General features: G+C 42.3%; 1 protein-coding gene across 1 annotated transcript; it reads right to left on the reverse strand.

The window, feature by feature from the left end:
- Window positions 1-612: 612 nt before the first annotated feature.
- On the reverse strand, window positions 613-22,647 carry ADPRHL1 (ADP-ribosylhydrolase like 1). The gene is made up of 7 exons (XM_068137087.1): window positions 22,385-22,647; window positions 18,439-18,603; window positions 12,309-12,434; window positions 9,884-10,024; window positions 6,730-6,857; window positions 3,062-3,194; window positions 613-1,556 (listed from the first exon to the last, which is right to left on the reverse strand). Exons 1-7 carry the CDS (start codon window positions 22,596-22,598, stop codon window positions 1,399-1,401), a joined length of 1,065 nt encoding a protein of 354 aa, XP_067993188.1. The 5' UTR covers window positions 22,599-22,647; the 3' UTR covers window positions 613-1,398.
- Between the last annotated feature and the right edge of the window lie 1,087 nt (window positions 22,648-23,734).

A 23,734-nucleotide genomic window follows, 5' to 3' on the forward strand; every position in this document is an offset into this window, starting at 1 on the left:
GAGACTCGAGGAGAGGAGAGGAGACTCGAGGAGAGGAGACTCGAGGAGAGGAGACTCGAGGAGAGGAGAGGAGAGGAGAGGAGAGGAGAGGAGAGGAGAGGAGAGGGAGAGGAGAGGAGAGGAGACTCGAGGAGAGGAGACTCGAGGAGAGGAGACTCGAGGAGAGGAGAGGAGAGGAGAGGAGAGGAGAGGAGAGGAGAGGAGAGGAGAGGAGAGGAGAGGAGAGGAGAGGAGAGGAGAGGAGAGGAGAGGAGAGGAGAGGAGAGGAGAGGAGAGGAGAGGAGAGGAGAGGAGAGGAGAGGAGAGGAGAGGAGAGGAGAGGAGAGGAGAGGAGAGGAGAGGAGAGGAGAGGAGAGGAGAGGAGAGGAGAGGAGAGGAGAGGAGAGGAGAGGAGAGGAGAGGAGAGGAAGAAGGAAAACAGGAATAAAGGGAAAGGGGAAAAGGAATAAAGGGAAAAGGAAAATAAGAAAAAAAAAAAAGAACAAGGGAAAGGAAGTAAAGCAGTTGTAACTGTTTTCCTCCTGAGGTTTTTGTGGTGCTCAGACTTGTGAAATGTATCACAGCCTGACTGCTGACCTCCTACAACTGCTTGAAGACCTCAGCCAAAAATTCTGATATTGATACAGCAACATATAATCTGCTAGATCTAAAAATAAAGAATGATGCTTAGAAAACAGTGTAAGATCAATTTATTTACAAATATTTCAGTCAGTTATATTTTTTTTTAAAAAGCTTTTGTTCTGAAAACTGAAGGAGAGTGAAAACATAACTCAGAGATTTGAGATACTGCTTCTATTTGAAAGTATTTTTAGTGTTGGCTTTTCCTTTTCTGGAAGCTTCTAATGTAACAATACCTTGCACCACAGTGCTGATGCGGGGATCAGTGGTTCATTAAAAGCTAATCCGTGAGACATTAGGTTTACAAGTGTCACAGACACATTAGATTTGAGAATAAGGAGGAACACAGTGGTGAAAGGATTGTAAAATATACAGAGCATATCCCCACAAGTGGCTACTACCATTAGTTCTGCAGGAAAGCATTAGTTCTGAAAATTAATTCCATGTATAATTGCTGGTCACAGCTGTTTAGAAAGTGGTATTATAGCGAGTTAGACTGAAATCAGTCAAAAGAGGTTTTATTTGTTCTTTTTGATTTGAGATTCTCTCACTGGTTTAAGCAGTGGTCTTTAAACTCAGAAATCCCTACATCTGTAAAAAAACCCACAAAGACCATAAACATCTAATCAGTCTTGAATAATTCATCTATCTTTGCTTACACACAATCTACATACAGCCTTTTAGACTAACTCTTGGCTAATTCCTTTGCTACAGACATCAGTCAGTTATCTACAGGGTTTGATAGAGTCTTTATAGAAAGAAAAAATGGCAGAAACTGCTTTACTTTTCCTCCATGGATAGTCGATAAAGATTCTCGCCCAAGTACTCGAGCCTCTCCCGTTGTTCCAGGTCCTGGTACAAGCCTTTGGGGACCTTGTTCAGGCCATAAACCAAGCCATACAGGCAACCAGCAATAGACCCAGTAGCTGCGCTTTCACCTGCAAGTTTGAGCACAGTTGCAATGGTCACTCAATGTCACCTTTGCATACACAACTGAAAACTTCACTGTGCTGAGGAGGAAATATTAAGCCACTGATGGAGCACGGTATGGACGTGTTCAGTCAGTCCCAATGCACTGTCCTGCCTCTGGCAGTGCAGGTGAGAATGAACACCCCAGGAAGAGAAGGATAGACACCAAGGCATGCACATGGTGATGCCACTGGGCTAGGTGTTTATTTGGTTTGGTGAAAATCCACTCAATGCAACAGCTCCTGCAAGCAGCTAGCCATTGCCAGGAAAAAGGAAGGAAGATTAATTGCAGGGGTCCCTTCCTTCCTCAAAGCACAGCATGGCACTGCACACACTTTAAAGTATCTAGCCATGGTGATTAGCATCAGTGCCCCACGCAGTGCACACAGGTTCGTGTCTGCTGGGCTCACCGCTGTGTTGGGGCAATTGAGCAGCCCAGAGCCTCAGCGAAGGGCCCACACCAGGCAGGGAGGGAGCAGGTGACTCAGGGCTGGGGTCTTTCTCCCTGCAGCTATACTGTGCCTCTCAAAACCCCAGCTGGATGTGAATGCCAAAAAGAGAGTTATCTCTTGCAAACCTGTAAAAGTGTGTGCCTGTAAGTGCTAGATTTATCTTCCTGCTACTTAATTAGGTGCTGTATTATTTTTTTCCTTCACTTGGTTTCAGTATGTGCAACCAAAAGGTTGCTTTGCCAAAGGCACTAGTGTTTCAGCAAGGAAATATATCAGCCCTTTACAAATCATATAGAATCATAGAATGTTTTGGGTTGGAAGAATCTTTTAAAGATCATCTAGTCCAACCTCACTGCAATAACCAGGGACATCTTTAACTGGATCAGGATGCTCAGAGCCCTGTCCAACCTGTCATTGAATGTTTCCAGCAATGGGACAACTACCACCTATCTGCCAGTGTTTTCCCACCTGCACTGGAAAAAATAATTCTTCCTTATGTCTAGTCTATATCTACCCTCTTTTAGTTTAAAGCTATTATGCCTTGTCCTGTCACAACAGACCCTGATAAAAATCCTGTCTCCATCTTCCTTATAGACCTCCTTTAAGTACCAAAAGGCCACAATAAAGTCTCCCTGGAGCCCACACTTCTCCAGACTGAACAACCCCAACTCTCTCAGCCTTTCATCATAGGAAAGGTGTTCCACCCCCCAATTATCTTTGTGGCCTTCCTCTGGACCTACACCAATAGGGCCATGTCTTCTGTAGAGGACTACTGTACAAAGCTGCACTGGATTTTCTTCTCTTGCCCCTCTAGTGAAACCATGAGATATAGATGGAGCAACATTTGAGAAGCACTGTAAATGGCTTGTTTGACAACTGCTGCCAGTTTAGTGGGTAAAGTCAGGAGTGCAGGTGGAGCAGGCAATGTGGCAGGCTGGCCAACAGTGGCAGCCAACAGCCAGGATTTCTCTCTCCTATCCCAAGTGACAGGGCAGAGGGTGGGAAGCAAAGGGGGTCCTCACCTCCATGGAACATGGAGCGATTGCAGAGCTCTGTCCAGTCCCCACCGCAGCCCAGCAAGGCATCATAGGCAATCATGGGTGCATCATGGCCTCGTCTCCCACCTCTGCCTTCAGAGCTCCACCTCCTGTATGTCTGCAGAAGATAAGTGGTGTCAGAATAGGGCACTGGAAATGGGTACATGGGGTACACAGCTTCACCATGGTGGCTTCTCCTCTGCTAGGTGGGAATAGCTCATCTTGCAGGACAAGGGTGGTAGGCAGCTGCACTGCCTGCACTGCTGCCTGTGGCTTGGGATGATACAGCACAACTGCAACTACTGCAGCCTAGGTGATGTCCAAGATGCAGCTATAAGCCTGTACCCCAGCTTAAAGGGTGCAGGTTGATTTATGCAAGCCAAGAATGCCAAAAAGTACATTAAGACAGATTTGAAACCAGAACTCTATTATTATTTTAAAAATTAGGGTTGGTAAGGACTTATTCTGTCAGTCCCCTTGCTGCCATGGACACATTCTCAACTTCCCTTGTTGAGACAAATTTTGCACATGTTTCAGTTATCCCAGATTTACATGGGGTGTGAAAAAGTTCTGACTCAGTAACTTCTTCAGGGGCTCAGTTTGAAATTATGTTAATTCAAGACACCTTTTCTGACCTTTTTCTTGCCACGTCTTTTCTTTCCTCTTCTTGTTGAATGAAAGGGAAAATAATTCGCAAATGTAAGAAACATTTCTCCCCCAGGAGAAGAGAGAAAAAAGCAAATCCAAAACTACAGTGAGGCTTGCAAATCGATTTTCTCTGGAGGAAGTACCTCCAAAACTCAATTTTTCTTATCCCAGATCCCCAAATTAGTATTGATAAATTTATAGAGAAAAAATAAACAATCTCCCTTTAAGGAAAATTGGCAGCTCTATTGCTTGAAGTTTAAGTTATATGATGGTAATTATGTTGAATTGTTGCTGGCTCTTGGCTCCTGCAACATGTATGAAAGGCTTGCACTTCTGTCTACTCACTTTCACCGTGGTTGTTACATACTTGGTTGTGGTTTATATGCATACACATCAAAAGAGACCAAGTTGGACCACAGCTTCACTCTGCTGCTTTCTGGGGTTTGTGTCTTTTCTTTCTTCTTTACCCCCCACCCCCACCCCCCGCCTCCCAGAATGTAGAGAGCATACTTATCTCTTTATGCTTTCCTTTGCCACATGCAAACTTTCCAGCCTTGTTGCTGCAGTTTAAGTCCTGGTTAAGTGGTGCTGACACGTGTAATACTACCAAAGGCAAGAGAACTGAGCGTGGAGGTGCTATTCTGGGTGCACAGGCCACCAGCTCAGGTGTCACTTAGTCCTTAAGGTAAGGGATGCTCTGCAAACATATCATCCACCTTGCCGAAATAACTTTATATTAGGGATAGATGCCCTCAGGACTGAGCCTGGAGGGAGCTAACTGCACCAAAGCAGCATTTCTCAAACTTTTCAAAAATGCAGTCCGTTTCGACTCCTGTCCCTTGTGCGGCCCTGCCGTGTGGCACCAGCCCAGCTTCCCTAGGGCGGGCAGACAGGCAGGCGGGACCAACAGCGCTGAGTGCATGGACAGGGCTGTCAACACGCACTCCCTCCTACTGAAGGCACTGAGCTGCTGCCAAGCCCTGGAGGTAATTCACACATCCCCTCCTTGCTGTAAACCCCTGTAGTCAGTAACTATAGCTGCCTCTGACTTCCTCACCCTCCAGGAGCTGAACTGCTGCTGGCTACCATTCTCTTTCCATCCATTTTGTTTCTCTTTCTGTGTCCTTTCACACTGCTGGTTTAAGCAACTCCATCTTAGGGGCATGGGATCCTCAGAGTCTAATTGACCTGGATAATTTTGGTTTGGTTGCTCTGTCATTTTGTTGAACACCATGTCCAGCAGGGGAAAATGATCAGGGCAAGTGATTTGTTAGCAGAAGGAAAGCTGATCCCAACTGCAGTGCAATTTCTGCCTATTCATGTGTATCTAACATGTTCCAAACATGTATCACTGAAAAATATACATTAAAGAGGGGTTCATTTGTCTTTTATTCCCACATTTCTAGTTCTCTACAAATTTGAGCTGAATAACTGCTTTACAAGAACAGTCTTTGCTGCTTAGCATTTTGAGGTGCATTTATTTATTTATTTATTTGCCCTGAGAGGGAAATTGCCCTTGCAACATACTCAGATCAATCTAAGCCATGCTTGAGGGCTCCATTTTCACATCTCCTGCAGCTGGTATGTGCCTGCAGAAAGGTGTGCCTACTTGAATGGGCACAAGCATGCAGTGACAACTTGGTAAGAGTGGTGCAACATACTGGTGCATTACTAATTGTCCTTAGAAGGACAATCAGCTATACCTCCAGATAAGTGGCCAGTTAGTTTGGAGGGAGTGCAAAGGGAAGCACTGCTGGGGAAAAATCAGGCAAGGTGGTTGCCTTCCCCTCATTTATTCTTTCTGTGATTAATAGTCATGCTCAGCTTATAAACAAATTAAGCCTTAACTTCTGTCAGGCTGTAATCTCTGGTGGGCGGTGGAGTGAGGGTCAATCAATATTTTCCTTTCATGTGCATGAAAATGAATAGCTCAACAGGCTGGACCAGTTGGGCCTGAGCAATGCAGGTAAATTTTATTTCTGCATTAGGCATCCATGCAGTTCTTTTTTGAAATGATCATGGGAAAATACTATTGGGTTTAATGTCTCCTAAAGCTCTATTAATACACTGGTAGAACTGGAAGCAACACAAAACTAGTAACAAATTCAAGGCACTGAATTAATAAAATAAAACTGAAAGCACATCTACTCTCTAAGTTTAGAGTGAGCAATTTCTTATTATCAACAGTGAATCTATCTTTTGGCACCTTTTGCTGCAAAGATGAGCACCTAAAAATACAGAAAGTGAATTCTCAGAATAGAACTGTGCTTTAATAGTCTGGAAAAAAAGGTTTGATTTATGGGGTAAGGTGCTAAGAACCACATACTTATTGCTTAGCTGCTAAGTGGAGACCTTTGAAAGGTGCCAGCACATAATGGAAACGCCAGGGAAGAAGATACATTATTTCTCTCGAGTTAAGCAGATATAACCTGAAGTCATAAGGCAAAGGAAAGATCATGTATGCTATAAAATAGTATCCTGTGGGACGTGGTGAAACACCATCTCTTGAGACACTTAAAACTAGCTTAGGCACAGACTGTGTTGGCAAAGAATTGCTTAGGACAGCTGTCTTCTGTTCAAAGGACCATAACAAAGTCCAGACCCTGGCACCCAGTGAGATTTCTGTGGAACTCAGGCCACAGCTCCACACAGCTTTAATGAGAACCCTTGATGAGACGCTTGCATTTTGCACTCTTTAATATCTTTGTCTTATGTTTTCTACCTGTTTTAGGCATCAACATATCTGGCCATTAAGATCACCTCTCTGCCCTGTTCCCTCCCCTTGCAACAATCCCAGGACCAGTGAAAACTGTTTTATCACCCTAACACATAACTAAGCCAAGGATGGGATTTGGTTTTTCTTTCTTGAAATTTTAGGGGAAAAAAAAAAAAGACTTCCTGAATGCTCTGGCACTGGAAACAGTTGAAAAAAACTGTTGTGTCCCATTGAAAATACTGGCTCTTTGTTCAGAGCCTTTTTGATTGCTTTCTGAAGTTCCACTTACCTTTTCTCTCTCTTCCGCATCATAGTTGTCCGGGAAAACAGGTTTATTCTGATTTTCCTCATTGATTTCTCTCTCCTCCAAATAAAACTGCCACTTGGCTTCAAAGTAAAACCAGTGCTCTTGGTATTCTGAATGCAAAAAGAAATTACTGATGTAATATTTCACCTTGCCAACATTTTCAACTCTAATAGATTTTAAAGAAAACTGCAGTATTGACTGACCTGGAAAACTAGGTATTTTACAATACATATACATTATATAGGCCCATGTACTACACATGCATTTTAAGATGGAGTGGAATATCTAATTGGAAACAGAAGACATGAAAGAAAAAATAGTTTCAGAATCTCATGCTATTTTTATGGCATGCTAAAATTAAATTAGGAACAATCAAGATGAGGTTTTAAAAGAACTTACTGAGGACACTCCGAGGAAAAAGTAAGAGCCAGCAAAAAGAGAGGGAAAAAAAATGCAATTCTCTGCCAATTTTTATATTGCTTTACTATGATTAAAGAATGTCTAAAAATGCTTACGGGTCCTAAAACCAAATTGCTTCCCACCCCCGTTACCAGTTTTTAACCATATAATTTCTTCAGTATTTCTGTTCTGTTTTCACTGTATTTCTGCATGACCTTTCAGGAAAAGGCAGATAAGAAACTACAACATTTCCAATTTTATATATTGTATTATGGATGAAATGTAACAAAGGGGATAAATAGCACACACACCTGCTATACATGCCCATAGGAATAAGCCCTTTTTATAACCACGTCTTTCTCCTTTTTCTGTCACTTTGGAAAGATCGTCTCTAATCACGCTTGACAATGTTTGTGTAAATAATCTTACTAAATTCAGTTTATTTTTGAGCTAGGACTCTGGTTCAACACTTTTGGCATTCTGTGATTTTTTAAAAAAGCCTTAAAAAGGTGCATAAAGGTCCTGCTTGGTCACTCAGCTATGTTCTGCAAGCAGCCACAGAACACACACACAACCAAACTGCTTCTCTGAAGCATCCCTCAGAGAACCTGATTTTGCTTCTTTTCCTGAAATGTCATACAGGTGACCCTTTTGGGCAATTCATATCTTTAAAGAAGGTCAACATCATGTAAAAACATTCGAACTGCCTTGTAGGATGTTATACTTCCACTAGGTTGCTGGTTCCCAGCCCCAGACAGGGATGAGACTTCAACCATGTGGCCCTCTATGCTCGGGAGCACCCAGCTGGCCTTTTGCTGTTTTCATGCCCCAGTTTTGCCTGATTATATGGAAACCACTCACCAGAATCCTACAAAAAAAGGAACATTTAGAAAAACAGAGTAAAACAGCATTCACAGACATCAGACTAAGGAGAGTATCTTGAGGGGAAAGAAATGTCACACAAAATGTAGCTGGCTGAAATAAACTTATACTCACTCCAGCAGATAGGTAAGACTGCTTTTAGCACCTGACAGATTTATTTCTTTGTGGATTTTTTTTTCCTATTTATTTCCCCCATGACTATAAAAGCCTCAAAAACTAGCAAGGAGATGACACTAGAACAGGTTGCCCAGGGAGGTGGTAGAAGCCTCATCCCTGGAGGTTTTTTAAGGCCAGGCTGGATGTGGCTCTGAGCAACCTGATCTAGTGTGAGGTGTCCCTGCCCGCAGCAGGGGGATTGGAACTAGATGATCCTTGAGGTCCCTTCCAACCTTAACAATTCTATGATTCTATGTGATTATTCTAATGCACAGATTCTGAATTGAAAGGATCAAGCAGTTGTAGGAGATTCTACACTGCCAGCTCTGGAGAGGCTCTGCCCCATCCCTTGAGCCCAGTCTGAGACAATGGTCATGTTCAGGTTGATGGGACTCTCTGGCAAGTAATTGCAACTGAGTGTCAGAGATGGGTGTGCAATCAAGCCCTCTGCAACTGAACACTGTGTTTGTTATCCATGGGGGATAATACAGCTAAAAAAGATTTTTCTAAAACTGGAGGTCTCTCTTTGGCAGGATTTCTTTGCAGTGCATCTCACCAGCCCAGGAGCTTAGTGGTACTGCAGGAGACTTTTCTCGCTACCAAAATAGGATGAAGCTCAACAATACAGGCACTAGCCAGAGAGCGTGCCTCAAGAGTCCAACATGCATATCTCCACGCTGAGGGGTTCTGCTAGGGTGGAGTGACAGGGACCTGCTGCAAAGTCACTTGGAGAGGAGCTCACTCACACTAATCCTGCACCTGCTCCTCATAGGTCTCAGCTAAAAAAATCCTGGTGTGCAATGAGGCACAAACGAAAATGTGGGGTCTCTCAGAAAGGCCCCCTGGTGCTCCTTCAAGATTTTAAAGTAGCAGCTTTCCTTCCCAGTTAAATTTTAATTACTTTCTGAGTGCTCTTGGGTAAAAATTTCCATTTAATTCAATCTTTCTCAACAGTCATCCCTTGAGTTTGACAGAAAAGTCTCCCTCCTTGATGTTTTAATGTAATGATATTCATCTGTCTGGGGCAGGTCTCACCATTACAAACACATCACTCCCTGGCAGAAGGGGACTAAAATACCTTTGCCTTGAGGATCACATACATTAGTAAAGTGAGGATATCAAGTTCAGTGCTGGCATTATGCTAATTTGTTTTAAAACAAGGATACAGCAGGTTATATCTTAGATATTTGTTCAAAAAGCAACAAGTCAAATCTGAGTGTGTGGTCAAAAAACAACTCTTGGTCACAAGGCACCTTCAGGCAAGGTTTTCCTGGTGAAATAAAGAATGCCAGTGGGTTTTCTTATGAAAAATATCTTACTGTTCTAATTAATGGAAGAGACCTGAATAATTCATATCACAGCAGTCAGTTTGCCTAATAACCTGCTAAATACAAGTTCTTTCCTGCCCCCTGCCCAGAAATCTTTGAAGGCCTGCTAAAAATAAAACTATGCAGTAGGGCATTATTATTGGTATTTCTCTTTGCATGTTTGCTACCAATATACCATGAACAGAGGGCTGAAGAAGGTGGCACCACCTATGAAGAGTTTACAATCTGAGCGGAGAAAGCAAGAGGACCGCCTGTGGCGAGGGCAGAGGGGTGAAAGCAGCAAAATGGGGAGACTGGGGAATGGTATTTCTTCAGTGCCTTTCTAGCTGAACACAGTTGTAAGAAAGTAACTCTTGATTCAGACACATTACCTGCCATGTGGCGAATGGTCTTCTTGCAGTATTCTTCAGCCATCGGCACAACCTTCATCATCTCTCTTCCCCACTGAGCAAGGGGTTTGCCTTGTATTGCATATGCCACAAAGAGAGCTGTGCATAGGGACCCTAGAAAGCCTGGAATTCATAGATAGCAGTGATTACCAATGCACGCTTTGTGCTTGTATTATCCTTGTCATGTCCCTTGTAGGATTTAGTGGAATGCCTCATGGCTGCAGGGTAGGCTAACACATAACCCATCTCTGCCTCTTTGCAGGCTGCATTGTGACATGTTGAGATTCTTGGCTAAAGCATGGTGCCCATTGGTTTACAACTTGTTTTACATAGAAGGGAGCTTCTTTTCTTAGTGGTGTAACATGACAGAAGCTGAGGTAGGTGTCAAAACCAAACATAATCCACTAATGTCACACTGAAAATCTTCTAATTGAAGTCACATGAAATAATTGACTTGCACAAAGTGATTCAATTACAAGCTATGTCACCTTGTTTACAGAGTCATCCAGCCCAAGGGCTGTGTTTGTTAGATCTAATACTATTTCTGGCTCATTTTATTCTAAGGAGACAAGTCCACTTGGACAATTCCTTCTTTCCTCTAATGGGACAACGTCCCTTTACTGGAAAGAGGCAATTGTCCAAGCAAGGCATGCTCTCTGACTGCCTAGGTAGGCCTTCCACTTCAGATACAAATATACTTAAGATGACTTTTCATTAACAGGCACTCAAAGCTTCCATGATGTCATAATTAGAGGTGCCTGTTTCTCATATTTGATTGTGTTCTCAGCATTCTGTGAAAGGCAGCAAACCCAATCCATTACAAAGTGCAAAAGAAGGTTAAGAAAACCACTCAGCCCCAGGTGACCAAAATATTGATTTGATTGCTTCTCAGCTCATGGGTCCAAAAGTATTCATGCACTCACGCACTCATGCATAGAGGCAAGCATGAACTTCATGTGTTTTGCTGAAGGTAAAACCAATTTTCAGGAGGTTACAAGTCCAGATGAGTCAATCACTCATTCTTTCTGCTGTAAGACCTGCAATACCAGGTCAGACCACAGGTACATCCAACCCAGGACCCAATAGACGCTTTCAGAAAGAATAAAACATCAGGTAGTGCCAGCTCAAAGGGTCCCACTTAGATAGCATCTAACCCAGCTGCTGTAAAGATCCTTTAATGTCACATTCAGCATGAGCCTAATTGTTTTGTCGCCTTTGCTCCCTAGAGCCTCTGGACTAACTTAGAGGCAGTTTTAATTACTTAGCTTGATTACATTTAACAGCAACAGCCGTTCTTGTCCACTTCCCTGATCCCTTTTGAATTCAGGTGTATCTGTGAACTCTAGAGATGCTCAAAGGAGAGAGGTATGTGGCTTAGCTATGCACAGCACAAGGAAGTATTTCCTTTGTCTGCTTGTTTTAGTCCTGATTAATGTGTTTGGTTTTCCTTGTCTTTCAGTTAAGACAATGTCAACCAACACCTCCCTTTCACCTTTCAGATGGCCCTTTCACTCCTCTCTTCTCTACCTTCCCACTATGCCACTTTCCTCTTTTCATAGCTGTAAACTCCTTCTGGATAGAATTCATCCTTGTATAGAAAAGTGTTTGATGATTTGAATACTCCTTGCTGCCATTTTTTGGTTCTAGCAAGTAACTTCTGAGGGGGGAGATCCAGAACTGCACTCATTCTTATTGCTATTAATGGACCAGAGACTATATATTAGCTTAATGATGTTTTCTGCTTTGCTTTGAATTCTTTCCCTCTAATTTTATGCCATTTTGATGTTTTTTTCTGATTGCTTCAGAGCACTGAGGGTGTTGAACATGTCACCATTCATTATGGCTTTATTCATTGCTGTTTAAAAGAGACAGAGTGAATATACACTCACAAAGCATAACATTATCAGAGTGACAGACCTGAATATTCAGAACAACATTAAAACTACTTGTTTAGGAAATGTTTCAGATTGTGTCCAAATACATGGAGGTAGATTTTTTGCCTTTCTGCCTTTGCTTACTGTGACTGGATTTGACAAAACCTTTCAAGAGAAAAATGTTTTATCCTCTGACCCATAACCTTGCATGATAAAAGTGAGTCATCTGGATGTATATAAATCCTAAGATTTAATCAGGGCATGTGCCACAAATGTGCATTGGACAAGACAGATTGTGATTAGTTCTTGCAATTTTAGGAGAGAAACCTCCCAGTCTGAGACTGCTTTCTACACAATATATAAGAAAATACTTAAGCCTCTGCAAGTAATATGTACAGGTGTGTATTTTCTATGCAAAATTCAAACCAAAGCTGTGGGGTCTGAAAAGCAGAAGCATAATTCCCAAGAGAGTCTCTGCAGCATGAGAAGCAGCTTTAGAGATTTCAGCAGGCCGATATGTCAGCAGACATTACCTGTAGGATGGTTATGAGTCATTCTTCCACATTCAATGCTCACTTCAATAAGGGACTCCAGCCTTTCGGGCTTCCAGTATCGCATCCCTAAACACATGGCTTTTGTGGATGCTCCAAATCCAGAACCTAAAATAGGAAGACAATGCCAAGCATTTAAAAAGAGACTAAAGATACAGAAATATGTTGACAAAAAGTGAAACGAGCACATTTTATCAATTCAACTCATGGGGGAATTTCTTGGTGAATAGGAAACGAGTATGCAAGGTGAGATACAAGTTTTGAGAGTTTCTTGTGAGGAATTTGGCTTCTATGCAGTCAACATTGAAAATATTCCAGTATTATCAAGTGCTATGAAGGACATAGTGGGTTCAAGAGCAGTGTGCCCTCTTCTTCACACTTCCTCAATTCAAACTCTCAGGCCATGCTTGCATATTCTGGGTTGACATGGCTGTTTTCCTTGTTCCAGCTGCCAGCACTAGAAGCAGAAGTTTGAGAAACTGATGCACTTTTGCTATGTCCTTATTTTAGTAGTCTCTGTGCTCAAAGCACACCATTAAAACACTTCCTATGAGCATCTTTCATCCTAAAGAGTCCCATTACTAGTGGCAGTTCACAACATAGTTTCTGCTATGTAGAGAATTAATGTACCCAAAAAGAAAATAAACTGTGGCACAAAATCCTCCAAAGTTAGGTGGTGTCAGAATGGAGGTTTCTTGTGCTTGTGAGTGTGGTCATTAGGGTGAAGCCTAGACTTAATGAGCTTGATCTTGGGAATTTCTACTTTGTGCAGCATGGAGCTTGTTTATTGAACAGCTAATTTAGCACATTTAATCCTCAGGATTGAGTGCATGATCCCAGGTGTTCAACTTTTAAAAATGTAATTGAATGGAGAGTTAAATTTACTAATGAGGTTTTTTTCTGTGGTACTTATCACAATAATAACAGGATCCCACAGAAGGTTTAATGAGCTTATCTTCACAAGGCACCAGTGAGGTGTTTATCTCCTCCTTGCAGTGGGTGAGACAATGCCCCAAAAAGCATTAACTCATTGCATGCACCCACCCTGAGGTGGATAGGTATTGATTTCTCAAAGTACTTAGCATTTTTTAGCCCTGTCTTTGCTCAATCACACTTCTCAGTGACCTTGGTTAAAGCTGAGAGCAATCGGCATTTCTCCACTATGTCCCTGGAAGATAAGGGGCATATTTATGCCACCTAATTTTAGCCTCTGTGGAACCTGCATTAGGAGCACAGTCTCCCTGTCTTTCCCAGTCTGGCAGCATGGAGGAAGGTTAGCTTGTACAATAGTGCAGTAGAAACAATTCATGGGCCAGAGTGAATTGAAGCAGCAGATGCTAAGGTGCCAGAGTCAGGGGTTTTAGTATGTATCTTGAGAAGACCCCTCAGTTGCTCCCCTGGGCTGTGCCTAATGTGGGTCCAGAGCATCAGAGACTCCCTTGGAGCCATCTATTATCATCCCAAGTGGCTGCAGCTCAGGTGTCTTGAGATCATGAGTTAGATCAAAGCATGCTATGGAGGGTGGCAGGAAGCTTTACTTCACACTCAACTGAAGCCTGAGTCAAACCAATCACCCTTTGGCATCTCCAGGTGCAATACAGATCAACTAGTATCTGAATTTCTCTCTTGAGAGAAGACCTCTTCTCCCTGGACAACAGTTATCACCCTGGTTAGGGGATTTAATCAAGTTAGCCGAACACATTTCTCTCCTTCCTCATCAGAGGCTAATGTGCTAAATTTGTGTGCAATAACTCTTCCACAAACAGGCTGGATACCTGATAAATGTGACAAGAAAGGCTTTTGCAAAATAACGTTTTATTCCCTGAAAGCTCAGAGCCTTCCTGATAACAGCAAACAGGGCCTTTTCCAGAACACCTGTGACCCCTGCTCCTGAGGAAAAGGCTGGATACTTATCTTGCAAGCAATGTGTTTGCTCCTTGCCTCATGTATGTTGCAGTTGTAGTGCCTGGTTACTAAGGAGTCAGGAGCAGATAAAACTGACTACCCCACAAGTCACATAGAAAGCACAAGGAAGAATCAGAAAATAAATTCAGTCTTCTGGAGAACCAGTCAGCTTAACTGGGAGAAAATATCTCTTCTGGCTCACAAGACCAGACTTTTCATTAAACCATTGGCTGCCATAAAGCAAAATCTTCACTCTGCAGCCTTGGTTCCTTCAAAGGACACAAAGGGTATTGTGTTACACAGAGTTCTCTTCATATAACCAGAACAGTTAGAACCAGAACCAGAACCAGCACTACAGTAATCTGGCTGCTGGTCTGAAGGAGCTTGTCTGTAGCTTCATTGTGTTCCTCCAGTCTAGGAAATGATATTAAAACCTTCTGCATCATCAGACAAGCAAACTTGATAATAAGAACTTCCATCACAGGGAGTAACATTATGCCTGGGCAAGGCTTCAGCAGATTAGCAGCTGCTAGCTCCCATGTCTTAGTACCTACCGTTTGAATCAATGAGGTGAGAGATGAGACTAGTCCATGCAACAGGTGAAGTGTGTGTAGGAACATAAGTACTGTCCTCCACTCTCAGACCAAATATTGGCCTAACTTATCATGTCTGACAGTGATCAGTGAGGAGGATACTTAAGAAAAAGTATGGTGACGCTACCCCTTTGTATTACAAAGCTACTGAGAATTTGTCTCCTTGATCCAGGAGGCAATTGGCTAATCATCTTTCTGCTTAAACAACCCTTGAAGGAATTCCCTTGGGTGAATTTGCCTAGCTCTTCTCTGAACTCACATGAATCGTAGCATCTGCAAATTGCCATTGGAAAGTAGTTGTGCAGTTTAATTAGGTGTTGCATGAAGAAGTCCTTCCTTTTGCTTGCTTTGAACTCATGATTTGCCAATTTCATTTGAAGTCTGCAGTTCTTGTGCTGGAGGACATAGTTTTCTCCAAGCTCTCTATTAGATTGTCTCAGGCATCATAACTGATGGAAGCAGGTTTTTACTAATCCAACCATCCTTTCTTTCTAGCCCTCTTACATTTTATTTTTTTGGGGGGGAGGGAGACTCCAGTTTACATACAATAATCAAGAAACAGCAGCTACAGATTTATACAGCTGTGTAAATATGTTTTGTGTTTTGTTCTCAGTTCCCTTCCCAGTCATTTTTAATAGTCTGTTGCTTTCTGGCTCTTACTGAGCACTGAAGCAACATTCTTGTAGAACTACTGTAGTGCCCCAGTCCTTTCTCTGAATGGTAACTGAATCAGCAACAGCAGCTCTGCATATAAAATGCTGTATTCATATGACTTTTCACTTATCTGCATTATATTTGGTTCTGCTACTGTATCACACAATTATTCATCATTGTGAGCATCTTCTACTACTATGTACTATATTATCTTTGACTTGACTGACCCACTATGCATTTGCATTTCCAGGTAGTTTGTGGACATGTTGAATAATAGAGGTCAAACACAGGTACCTCCTTCTCTATGGAAAAGACAGACTGCAATCTCCTGCTCTTCATTTATTGTCTCGTAACCTGTTGTCTGTGCTCAGGTGAACCTTTCTGCCATCCTATAGCACTTAGTGCCCCATTACTTAGTGCCTTTGGTGAAGGACCTTGTTGAGAGCCTTTTGGAAATTCTGACAGACCATCTTCCTGGTGTATCCTTTTCCCTCTTGTTTCTTGGCTACTTCATGAGTCTTCTAACAAAATTCTGAGATGTGACTTCTTGTCACAAAAGCTATGTTGACACTTTCCTGTTACATCATTTTCATTCATGCACTACATTACTCTCTTTTAGCATGTAATACCTCAGTGTGTTTTTCTTCACTCTGTCTCTGTAGAATAGTAAAAATCAGCTTAATGTCTGCTAAGCCCTGAAGAGGATGTCTGTTTTGTGACTACAGACTGTCCTGCATGAGAACTTAGAGCTTGGCTCCTTTATTTCTTATCTGGCCATGGCTTATCCTTGTCTTAATTTTTGTTCTCCAGATTTATGCATTTAACTCACACTTTTCCCTCCTGCTCCTCCACCAATTCCACTGTTCTCAAGTGCTACTAGGAAGCTCAGCAGTTGCCCCACTAGCTACAGATAAAGATCTGCTTTGATGTGTGTCTGAAATATACACACAAAACAGGTAAAGCCAAGCTGCCATTTGACTGGATTTTCCTAGTGGGTCTGAAGGCTCATCTCCAGTTCAAGGGGCACCACCTTTTTCAGATGTTGGTTCCAATTGGAACAAAACGTTTGTGTCACGCCTCAGAAACAGAAGACGCATCTTCATCAAAACTTTAAACAAATGCTGACAAACAGAGGCAAACACTCAAAGGTGAAAATTTCAGCCTTGAGCTTATTAATGTCATAAACTAGAAAAAAAGCTCTTTAAATGGATGGCATTTGTCAGCCTTGGGCAGGTCTTCTAGTGGTCATGGAAATCTCATCATCCTTCAAAATAATCTGGGTATCCCTGCAATGAGTGTGACAACGAACATGACATGATGTGGAAATAAGACCCCTGTGACAGTTGGACTTAAGAACCCGGAGTGCTAACTATTTCCACAAGAATTTGAATAGAGGATCATCATGTAAGCAATGCAAAATTACCTAAGCTAAGATTTCACTGGTCCATGAAAGGTGGCACATGAATTCTTCCTGGAAGTGAGATAAGAGGGAATGACCACTGGAAAACAGCATTCTGTTTCCAGCTCATCCAACTGCTAGGAATTCAATGCCCATGGAATGTTTTTGCCTCAAGAAGAAATTTGTGAAAATGCAATTTAAATATGTATTATGTCCATAGCAGTGTCAGGACTCATTGTAGGCTGAACATCTCCACCTCAGGTCACTGGCTGTTTTGTTCTCAGGGTAAGAAAAGAAAAAAAGGTTTCTTGGGACATTCAGGATGTTATTTGTCAGACCAGATGGAAAAGGTGGGCTTTAGCTGCCCACCTGCAGCTACAGGAACTCATTTTAGCTCCTTCTAGCCCAGAGTATACCAAAACCAGATGGTTCATCATGGAAAGCTTGGGAGGAGGAAGGTTAAAAGAAGAGATGTAGCTCCAACATAGCAAGAAGCCAGAGAGCAGCTGGAGGTGTTGATTGCTGCCCAGGGACAGCATCAGTTCCCACAATTATTTTGATCAGAGCTTACTCCCTGTCAGTCAGAAAATATATGACAGGTGCCAAAGGGGCACTTTCTCAGATTTGCCTGGCTACTAACAGGGTGAGCAGAATACACCAGGAAGGGAACCTTTCCCCTCACAGCAGCTGTTACAAGGGGTGGAGGCTGAGCGAGGCATGCTTTTTGTGCCAGAGTAAACTGACTACTGAAGCCCAGAAATAGCCATGGCGTTGTGCCACTAGATCTTTGCCATGATGTTGCATCAATATGCAGTGCTGTTGAGCAGTGCTGATATGTACTGCAGTGGTGGAGCATCACACCAACACAGTGTAACACCTGTGTGAGCTGCCATCATCCTGCGGCTGTCTGTGTCTACCTCCTCTGATGATGTGGTGTCTCTACAGGCTTTCACTGTTAAATGCACTGTATGGGTATGTGTGTATATGTATGCACATATCTGCCTGTGTGTTATTTAGCTTGAAGTAGAAATTTAACTAATCATAGAATGAAAAGATCATAGAAAGAAAGAGAGGATCATGGACAGGGAAACAGGGCTAGAAATATTAGGAATTATCAGCAAAAGTCAGAGCTGTTAGCAGAGCATCCACTCCCTTCAGTCAATGTGTTGGTGCTTAGAGCAATTTACAGACTTGGCTTTGTTTTTTTTTTTAATGGTCTGCCATCACTGAAAAGATCCAAGGATACAACTATTTAAATGAAAAATGTCAGAAAAATATGTCTTAAAATAACCATTAAATTCAAGGACAAAGGTCTGGACCCCAAGGCACAGAGCCAAGGACAAAGTCTCTTTAAATAGATGTTAAAGAGGGAGGGGTTCATTTATGAGAGGACATAGTGCCCTACAGAAAGAATTCCTGGCAGATCTCTCGCCATCCCCAGGCAAATATGGAAACATTTCAGGGGTAGTAGCCTTTGATGTGAGGGGGCAAAAGGAAACAATTTCCATATAGCCACCAACACTGAAAGCATGCAGACTATAACTTGGAAGCAGTACCATACCCTTTTCATTGAATGGTGTGTGCCAAGCAAGAAGGTAGTTGTCTGGTTTTAATTCCCTGCAGCCTTCGATGGTAGCAGGGTCTGGACGCCTCCCAGAGAGCTTGTCAAGAGCATCCACATAGCGTTTTACCAGCTCCCGGTACAGGTCTTCTAAACACCAGTAATCTGCTCAGAGGAGGGGAGAGAAGGTTGCTAGCTGAGGCAGAAGAGTGAACTGGAAATAAACAAACAAGCTCACTATGCATTTAAGGAATGTTTCTATTTCCACTTCCAATACATTGAGTTGTGTTTCTGGTGCCACTGTCAACACGTTTTTAAACATCATGAGAGCAGGATGGAGGATGAACCATCTCATCTCTCGGTTCTCATATTTTCCTGCTTTCTTTTCCATTTACAGCTCTCCTAATTGGAAAGATGAAGGCATTCTGTTCATCATCAGTAGTTGCTCAGGGGCCTTATTTAGGCTCTGGTGTGAAGTATTTACAGACATTTCTAACTGCAAAGCGAGTGTGTTGCTGCTGCAGGGACTGGGCATGCACATGAAGCCAGATGTGTCTGGCTCAACCAGTGCCTTTGTGGTCATTTGCAAACTGTAATTGAATTTAAAAATTAAAGCCCATTTGAAAAAAGTTACCACTGGACCATTAACATGAGGTATGTAGGACTAAAAGCAAAGGTAGTTTAGTGGCCTTGTCTTTTAATCTTTATTTTATATTTATTTTGTCTAAAATCTGTAGTTCTTTTGTGCAGATACCCTAATATCTTACATCAGTGCAGTAACCAGAACATTGAGCTTTTATAAAAATTATTATAAAGATCATTAAGAGCAACAAATCCCTACAGTCTGCAGCAGTTCCAGCAGATAAATTTATTTCTGGAATAAGTTCACTAACAATGTTTATTGTTCATTTTTACCAAGTCCTGCAGTCTTGCCTAAGGGGGAGCTTCCCCCTGTTAAACAGGGGTTCTCTTCACTGCTGTTGTTTGTTGTTGAGCTTGAAGAACCTGACCTTGTTTCTTCCATTGGCTTCTGTGGTAGCTGTGGAATCAGTGGGAACTGAGTCTCCTAATTTTTCTGTTTGTATCTTTTCTATGTACTTAGAGAAGCCCTGTTTAATACATCCTTTGACGTACAGATTGAATGACACAGCAAGAGAAGTTCTTCCAAAATTGTACTCATTTCATCAAAGAAGGGTGATTTCTTGAAATCCACAGGAGAGGTTTAAGTTAAGACAAAGTTTGCAACTCTATAAGCAGGAGACACTCAAAAGTACCAGTTATGCAGAATAGGTTAGGTGAATAAAGATGATGCAGGGTAAAACTAAGATTCCCCTCCTTCACATAAAAAAGTACCCTATCAGTTACAGTGGCTATCCTACATACAGTCCTAGAGGAACAAGATACTTTCAAGCTGCCGACTCTTTCCAGATTTAGGAATCGGGTGTCAGTTTATCTGGATGGGAGCCAGGAACAGCATTTGCACCCAGCAGCTCCTGCAGAAAACTTGTCCGCAGAGCCAGAGTGAGTCCCTGTGGTCCAGCACCTCTGGGCTACCCAGGCTCACCCTGGTTCCCTCATCTGGAGCCAGGCTGCTCTCTCAGCCATCATGTCAATAGGAAATGTTCTTTATGTAGAAGTAAACCCTTAAATTTTCTAACACCTGTGTTCAGGTCAGAGAGGAAAAAATCTTTCCTTGTTGCAAGGACAGTTCCCCTGTTTTTTGATGATGCTGTTCTCATTCCTCCCTTATGGGTCAGACTCCTGCTGGAAGTAGACAGTCTGTTTATTTTTCATTGTCAGTTCAACCTTTCAGTCTGTTCACATGGTGGATTTAGGACACACCAGCTCAGTTTGCAAAGTGCCTGCAGTTCCCTCTGCTTCTGGTCATTGAGCAGCTGAACTTGTGCAAAGCATTTGAGGCTGTCCAGCACAACGTTGTCTCTTAATTGGAAAGACACGGATTTGATGGATGAACCACTTGGTGGGTAAGGAATTGGCTGGACATTCACCCTTGAAGAGCTGTGGTCAGTGCTCAGCGCCCGAGTGGAGAGCAGTTCCTCAAGGATCAGCACTGGGACTGATGCAGTTTAACATCTTTATCAGCAACTGGTACAGTGGGATTGACTGCACTGGTGGTGCAATTGACACATTGCAGGGAAGGGATGCCATTCAGAAGGACCTTGACAGGTTTGAGAGGAAGGCCAATGCCAAGTGCAAAATTCTATACCTGGGTTGAGGCAATCCCAAGCACAAATATAGGCTGGATTGACAGTGGCCCTACAGAAAAGGACTTGAGGGTATCATCAGTCCAGAAAGCAAATTGTACCCTGGCCTGCATCAAAACAGTTGTGGCCAGCAGGACAAGTGAGGTGATTCTCTCCCTCTGCTCTCATGAGAGCCCACTTGGAGCATTCAGCTGTGGGGCCCCCAGCAGAAAGAAGACACAGACCTACTCTAGCAGGTCCAAGGGAAGGCCACAAAGATGGCCAAGGGGCTGGAGCACCTCTCTTTTGAGGACAGGCTGAGAGCTGGGGTTCTTCAGCCTGCAGAAGAGGAGGTTCCAGAAAGACCTTACAGCAGCTTTTCAGTACTTAAGGCCAAAGAAAGGAGACTGTAGGATAAACAGAGCCAACAAGAATGATATCTGAGAGTTTTTCTCTTTAGAGCCACAGTGCTCCTGCTGTTTTTAAGAAATAAGATTTATTATTTACTGTTAGTCTGACTGGTTTGAGTACCCCAAAGTTATGGTTTTACAGAGTTCAACAAGCAAGAAACATGTGATATATATTTAATCATAGCCTATACTCAGAAATATGCTAGTCATCTTTTTTCTTAATAGACTGACATCTTGCCCTTATCTTTAGTGTATTAGCTACCCCTGAAACCATTGGTTAGCTAATAGCCAAGTATGAAGTGTCCAGCACACTCTTCAACTGATCTCTACACACTAAATTTAGAGCAGACTGAAAGCAGGCAGATAAAGCAGTGAAACAGGAGCACAAGGGAAATTTCATTGACGCGATAAATACTTAGCTACATCCTGAACTTCTGCTACTGTTATTTATCCAGCGTTAAACTCTTAGAGGAAAAATCAGCAATGATTTTACAGAAATTAAAAAATAAGAAAAGGATTCATTTTGAAGCAGCAAAATACTGCTGAATGGTCTCTGTGTTCTGGGGTGCTTTGTTGGTGATCTTGACAGTGCCAAACAGCTACAGTTCGATGGGGATGGTATCACTACAAATATCATCATATCTTAAAAGGAACATATTCTTCTTCTAAGAAAAAAACAAATGTTCTCTCTCAGATTATTGTGATTTTAGAGAACATATATTAATAGCTGCCACTATTCTGATAGACTTTTAAATAGATATAGTATGCTAGAATTTTTTTTTTTTTTTTGACAGAGGGTTCTTTATAAAGCAAATTGTTCCTTTTCAGGTCTTTCAGGTGCCATCCTTTGCCTGAGAGACTGGAAAGAGGAGACAGCACTAGTGATTTTAGTCTGAAAGAGGTATTAAGGTGACTTTACTCCAGCCTGGACTTGTGGACACAAACATGTTAAAAATGCACTTAGAAGAGCTCTTACCTTTTACAGAAGAATCTCTAGTGGCTATATTATTCCCTAATATATGCCAGCATGCAGATAATTCACTTATCAGATATTTTTGTTATGCTGGACATGTGGTATTTTAACTTTGACCCAGTGTAGAAACCTAGGGGAAAAATAGGGAGAGTCCCTCCGCACTCAGGAAATAAAAAATCCCCAGAGTGTGTGATGGTCACAGGATAATGCTCATGGAAGAGACAGACCAATGCATATTATCATTCCCATAAGCAGCATTTCTGACACACTTTCTCATGACTTCTCCAGAACTAAGAAAGGCAGCAGCTCAACAGTTTTGTTCCTTTCCAGACTGCATTTGCTAGCCCCATCGTACCTACCTGTGATGACAGCCTCTGCCGTAGCCATGTGCATGAGGGTGTTGTCACTTACTGGCCACTTGTCAGAAGAGAGCACCAGGTTCTCCAGGCCTCCAATTTCTTTCAGCTCCTGTTGGATTTTTGCACCTAAGACATTGTTTTCTTTGGAGAAATTGCGATAACCGAGAGCATCCCCTACTGCAGCCAGCACAAGTGCAGCCTTAAATTTATCCATCCCTGAGATACCGTCTTTTTGTCCAAGACAGCCACCAAACCTCAGTCTTCCTTTGTTCCTTTGCCTCCAGCTCAGCTCCTCTGACACTTTATATCAGCCATTGTGTCACACCAAGAGCACGCTCTATAAGGCAAGGACTTCCTTTTCTGGCTCTACAGATGCCATCTCTTGTCTGGGACCCGAAGGACAGGAAATATTTCATAACCCAGGGACTTTACAAGGGCTTTGTTCAATGAATTTACAAGAGTGGACCCACAAAGCAAAGCACAGAAGCCTTGATTCTGTAACCCAGTGTAAAGCAAGCCAGGAAATCCTTAGTCCTCTCCAGCTAAGTAACTCTACACCCAGAAAAACAGTTGTCTCCACAGGGGTGTTTATTTATTTAACAACTTGTAAATTAATATATTTTCCTACCCCTTTATGCTATGCTGGATTCAGTCTTCCTTTTAGAGAAAGTCTCTGATACAGTAAGTTTCCAAACTTTGTAAGCACTAGAACGAAGAGTTAGGCACTAAGAAATGTAGTCAAATGACCTCTCCCATTTCTAATTTTGCTCCATGATATTTTGTCAATAGCTTTCTTGCTCTGTTCCACCTATTACAAGAATATTTTGCTAATTCTCCGCACCCTTGAATAAACACAGAGCAAAACAACAACTTCAGTCCTATGTCTCTTACTCCCTGGCAAAGAGTAACTTTTTCCTAAGGCTGAGCTCAGGTGCAGCCCACATTTGGACTCTGGAAGGAAACTATTTTGAAAGATGCATTTAAATGGCATCCTGCGAATCTAAAAAAGTTTATGCATGAAGAAATTTCAGTACGAACTGAGTTATATTAATACCATCCCTTCAGCCTTGATCCTTGTGAAATTACGTGCTTCGTTCTGTGGCTGCAGTTTTATTCTGTTCTTCTGCCCTGCAGTGCAAGAAGGGGCTTTGTAGTGCTGCAGCCTTTTAAACATATTTTATCCATAAACACAGCTCTGTGTAGGCTCAACAACTTCCTTCTCAGTTTGCCAAGAGTGACTCGGATCATGGTTTTGAGTCACCATCCAGGCTGTCCTAAAGACTCATGAATTATTACTACTTTATAGATAGAAATAAAAATGTTACTATAAACATAGGTAGACAAACAGAA

The sequence above is a fragment of the Melanerpes formicivorus genome, unplaced genomic scaffold (assembly GCF_026170545.1).
Source record: "Melanerpes formicivorus ecotype bairdi unplaced genomic scaffold, bMelFor1.0.p_v2 SCAF_1, whole genome shotgun sequence".
NCBI lineage: Eukaryota > Metazoa > Chordata > Aves > Piciformes > Picidae > Melanerpes > Melanerpes formicivorus.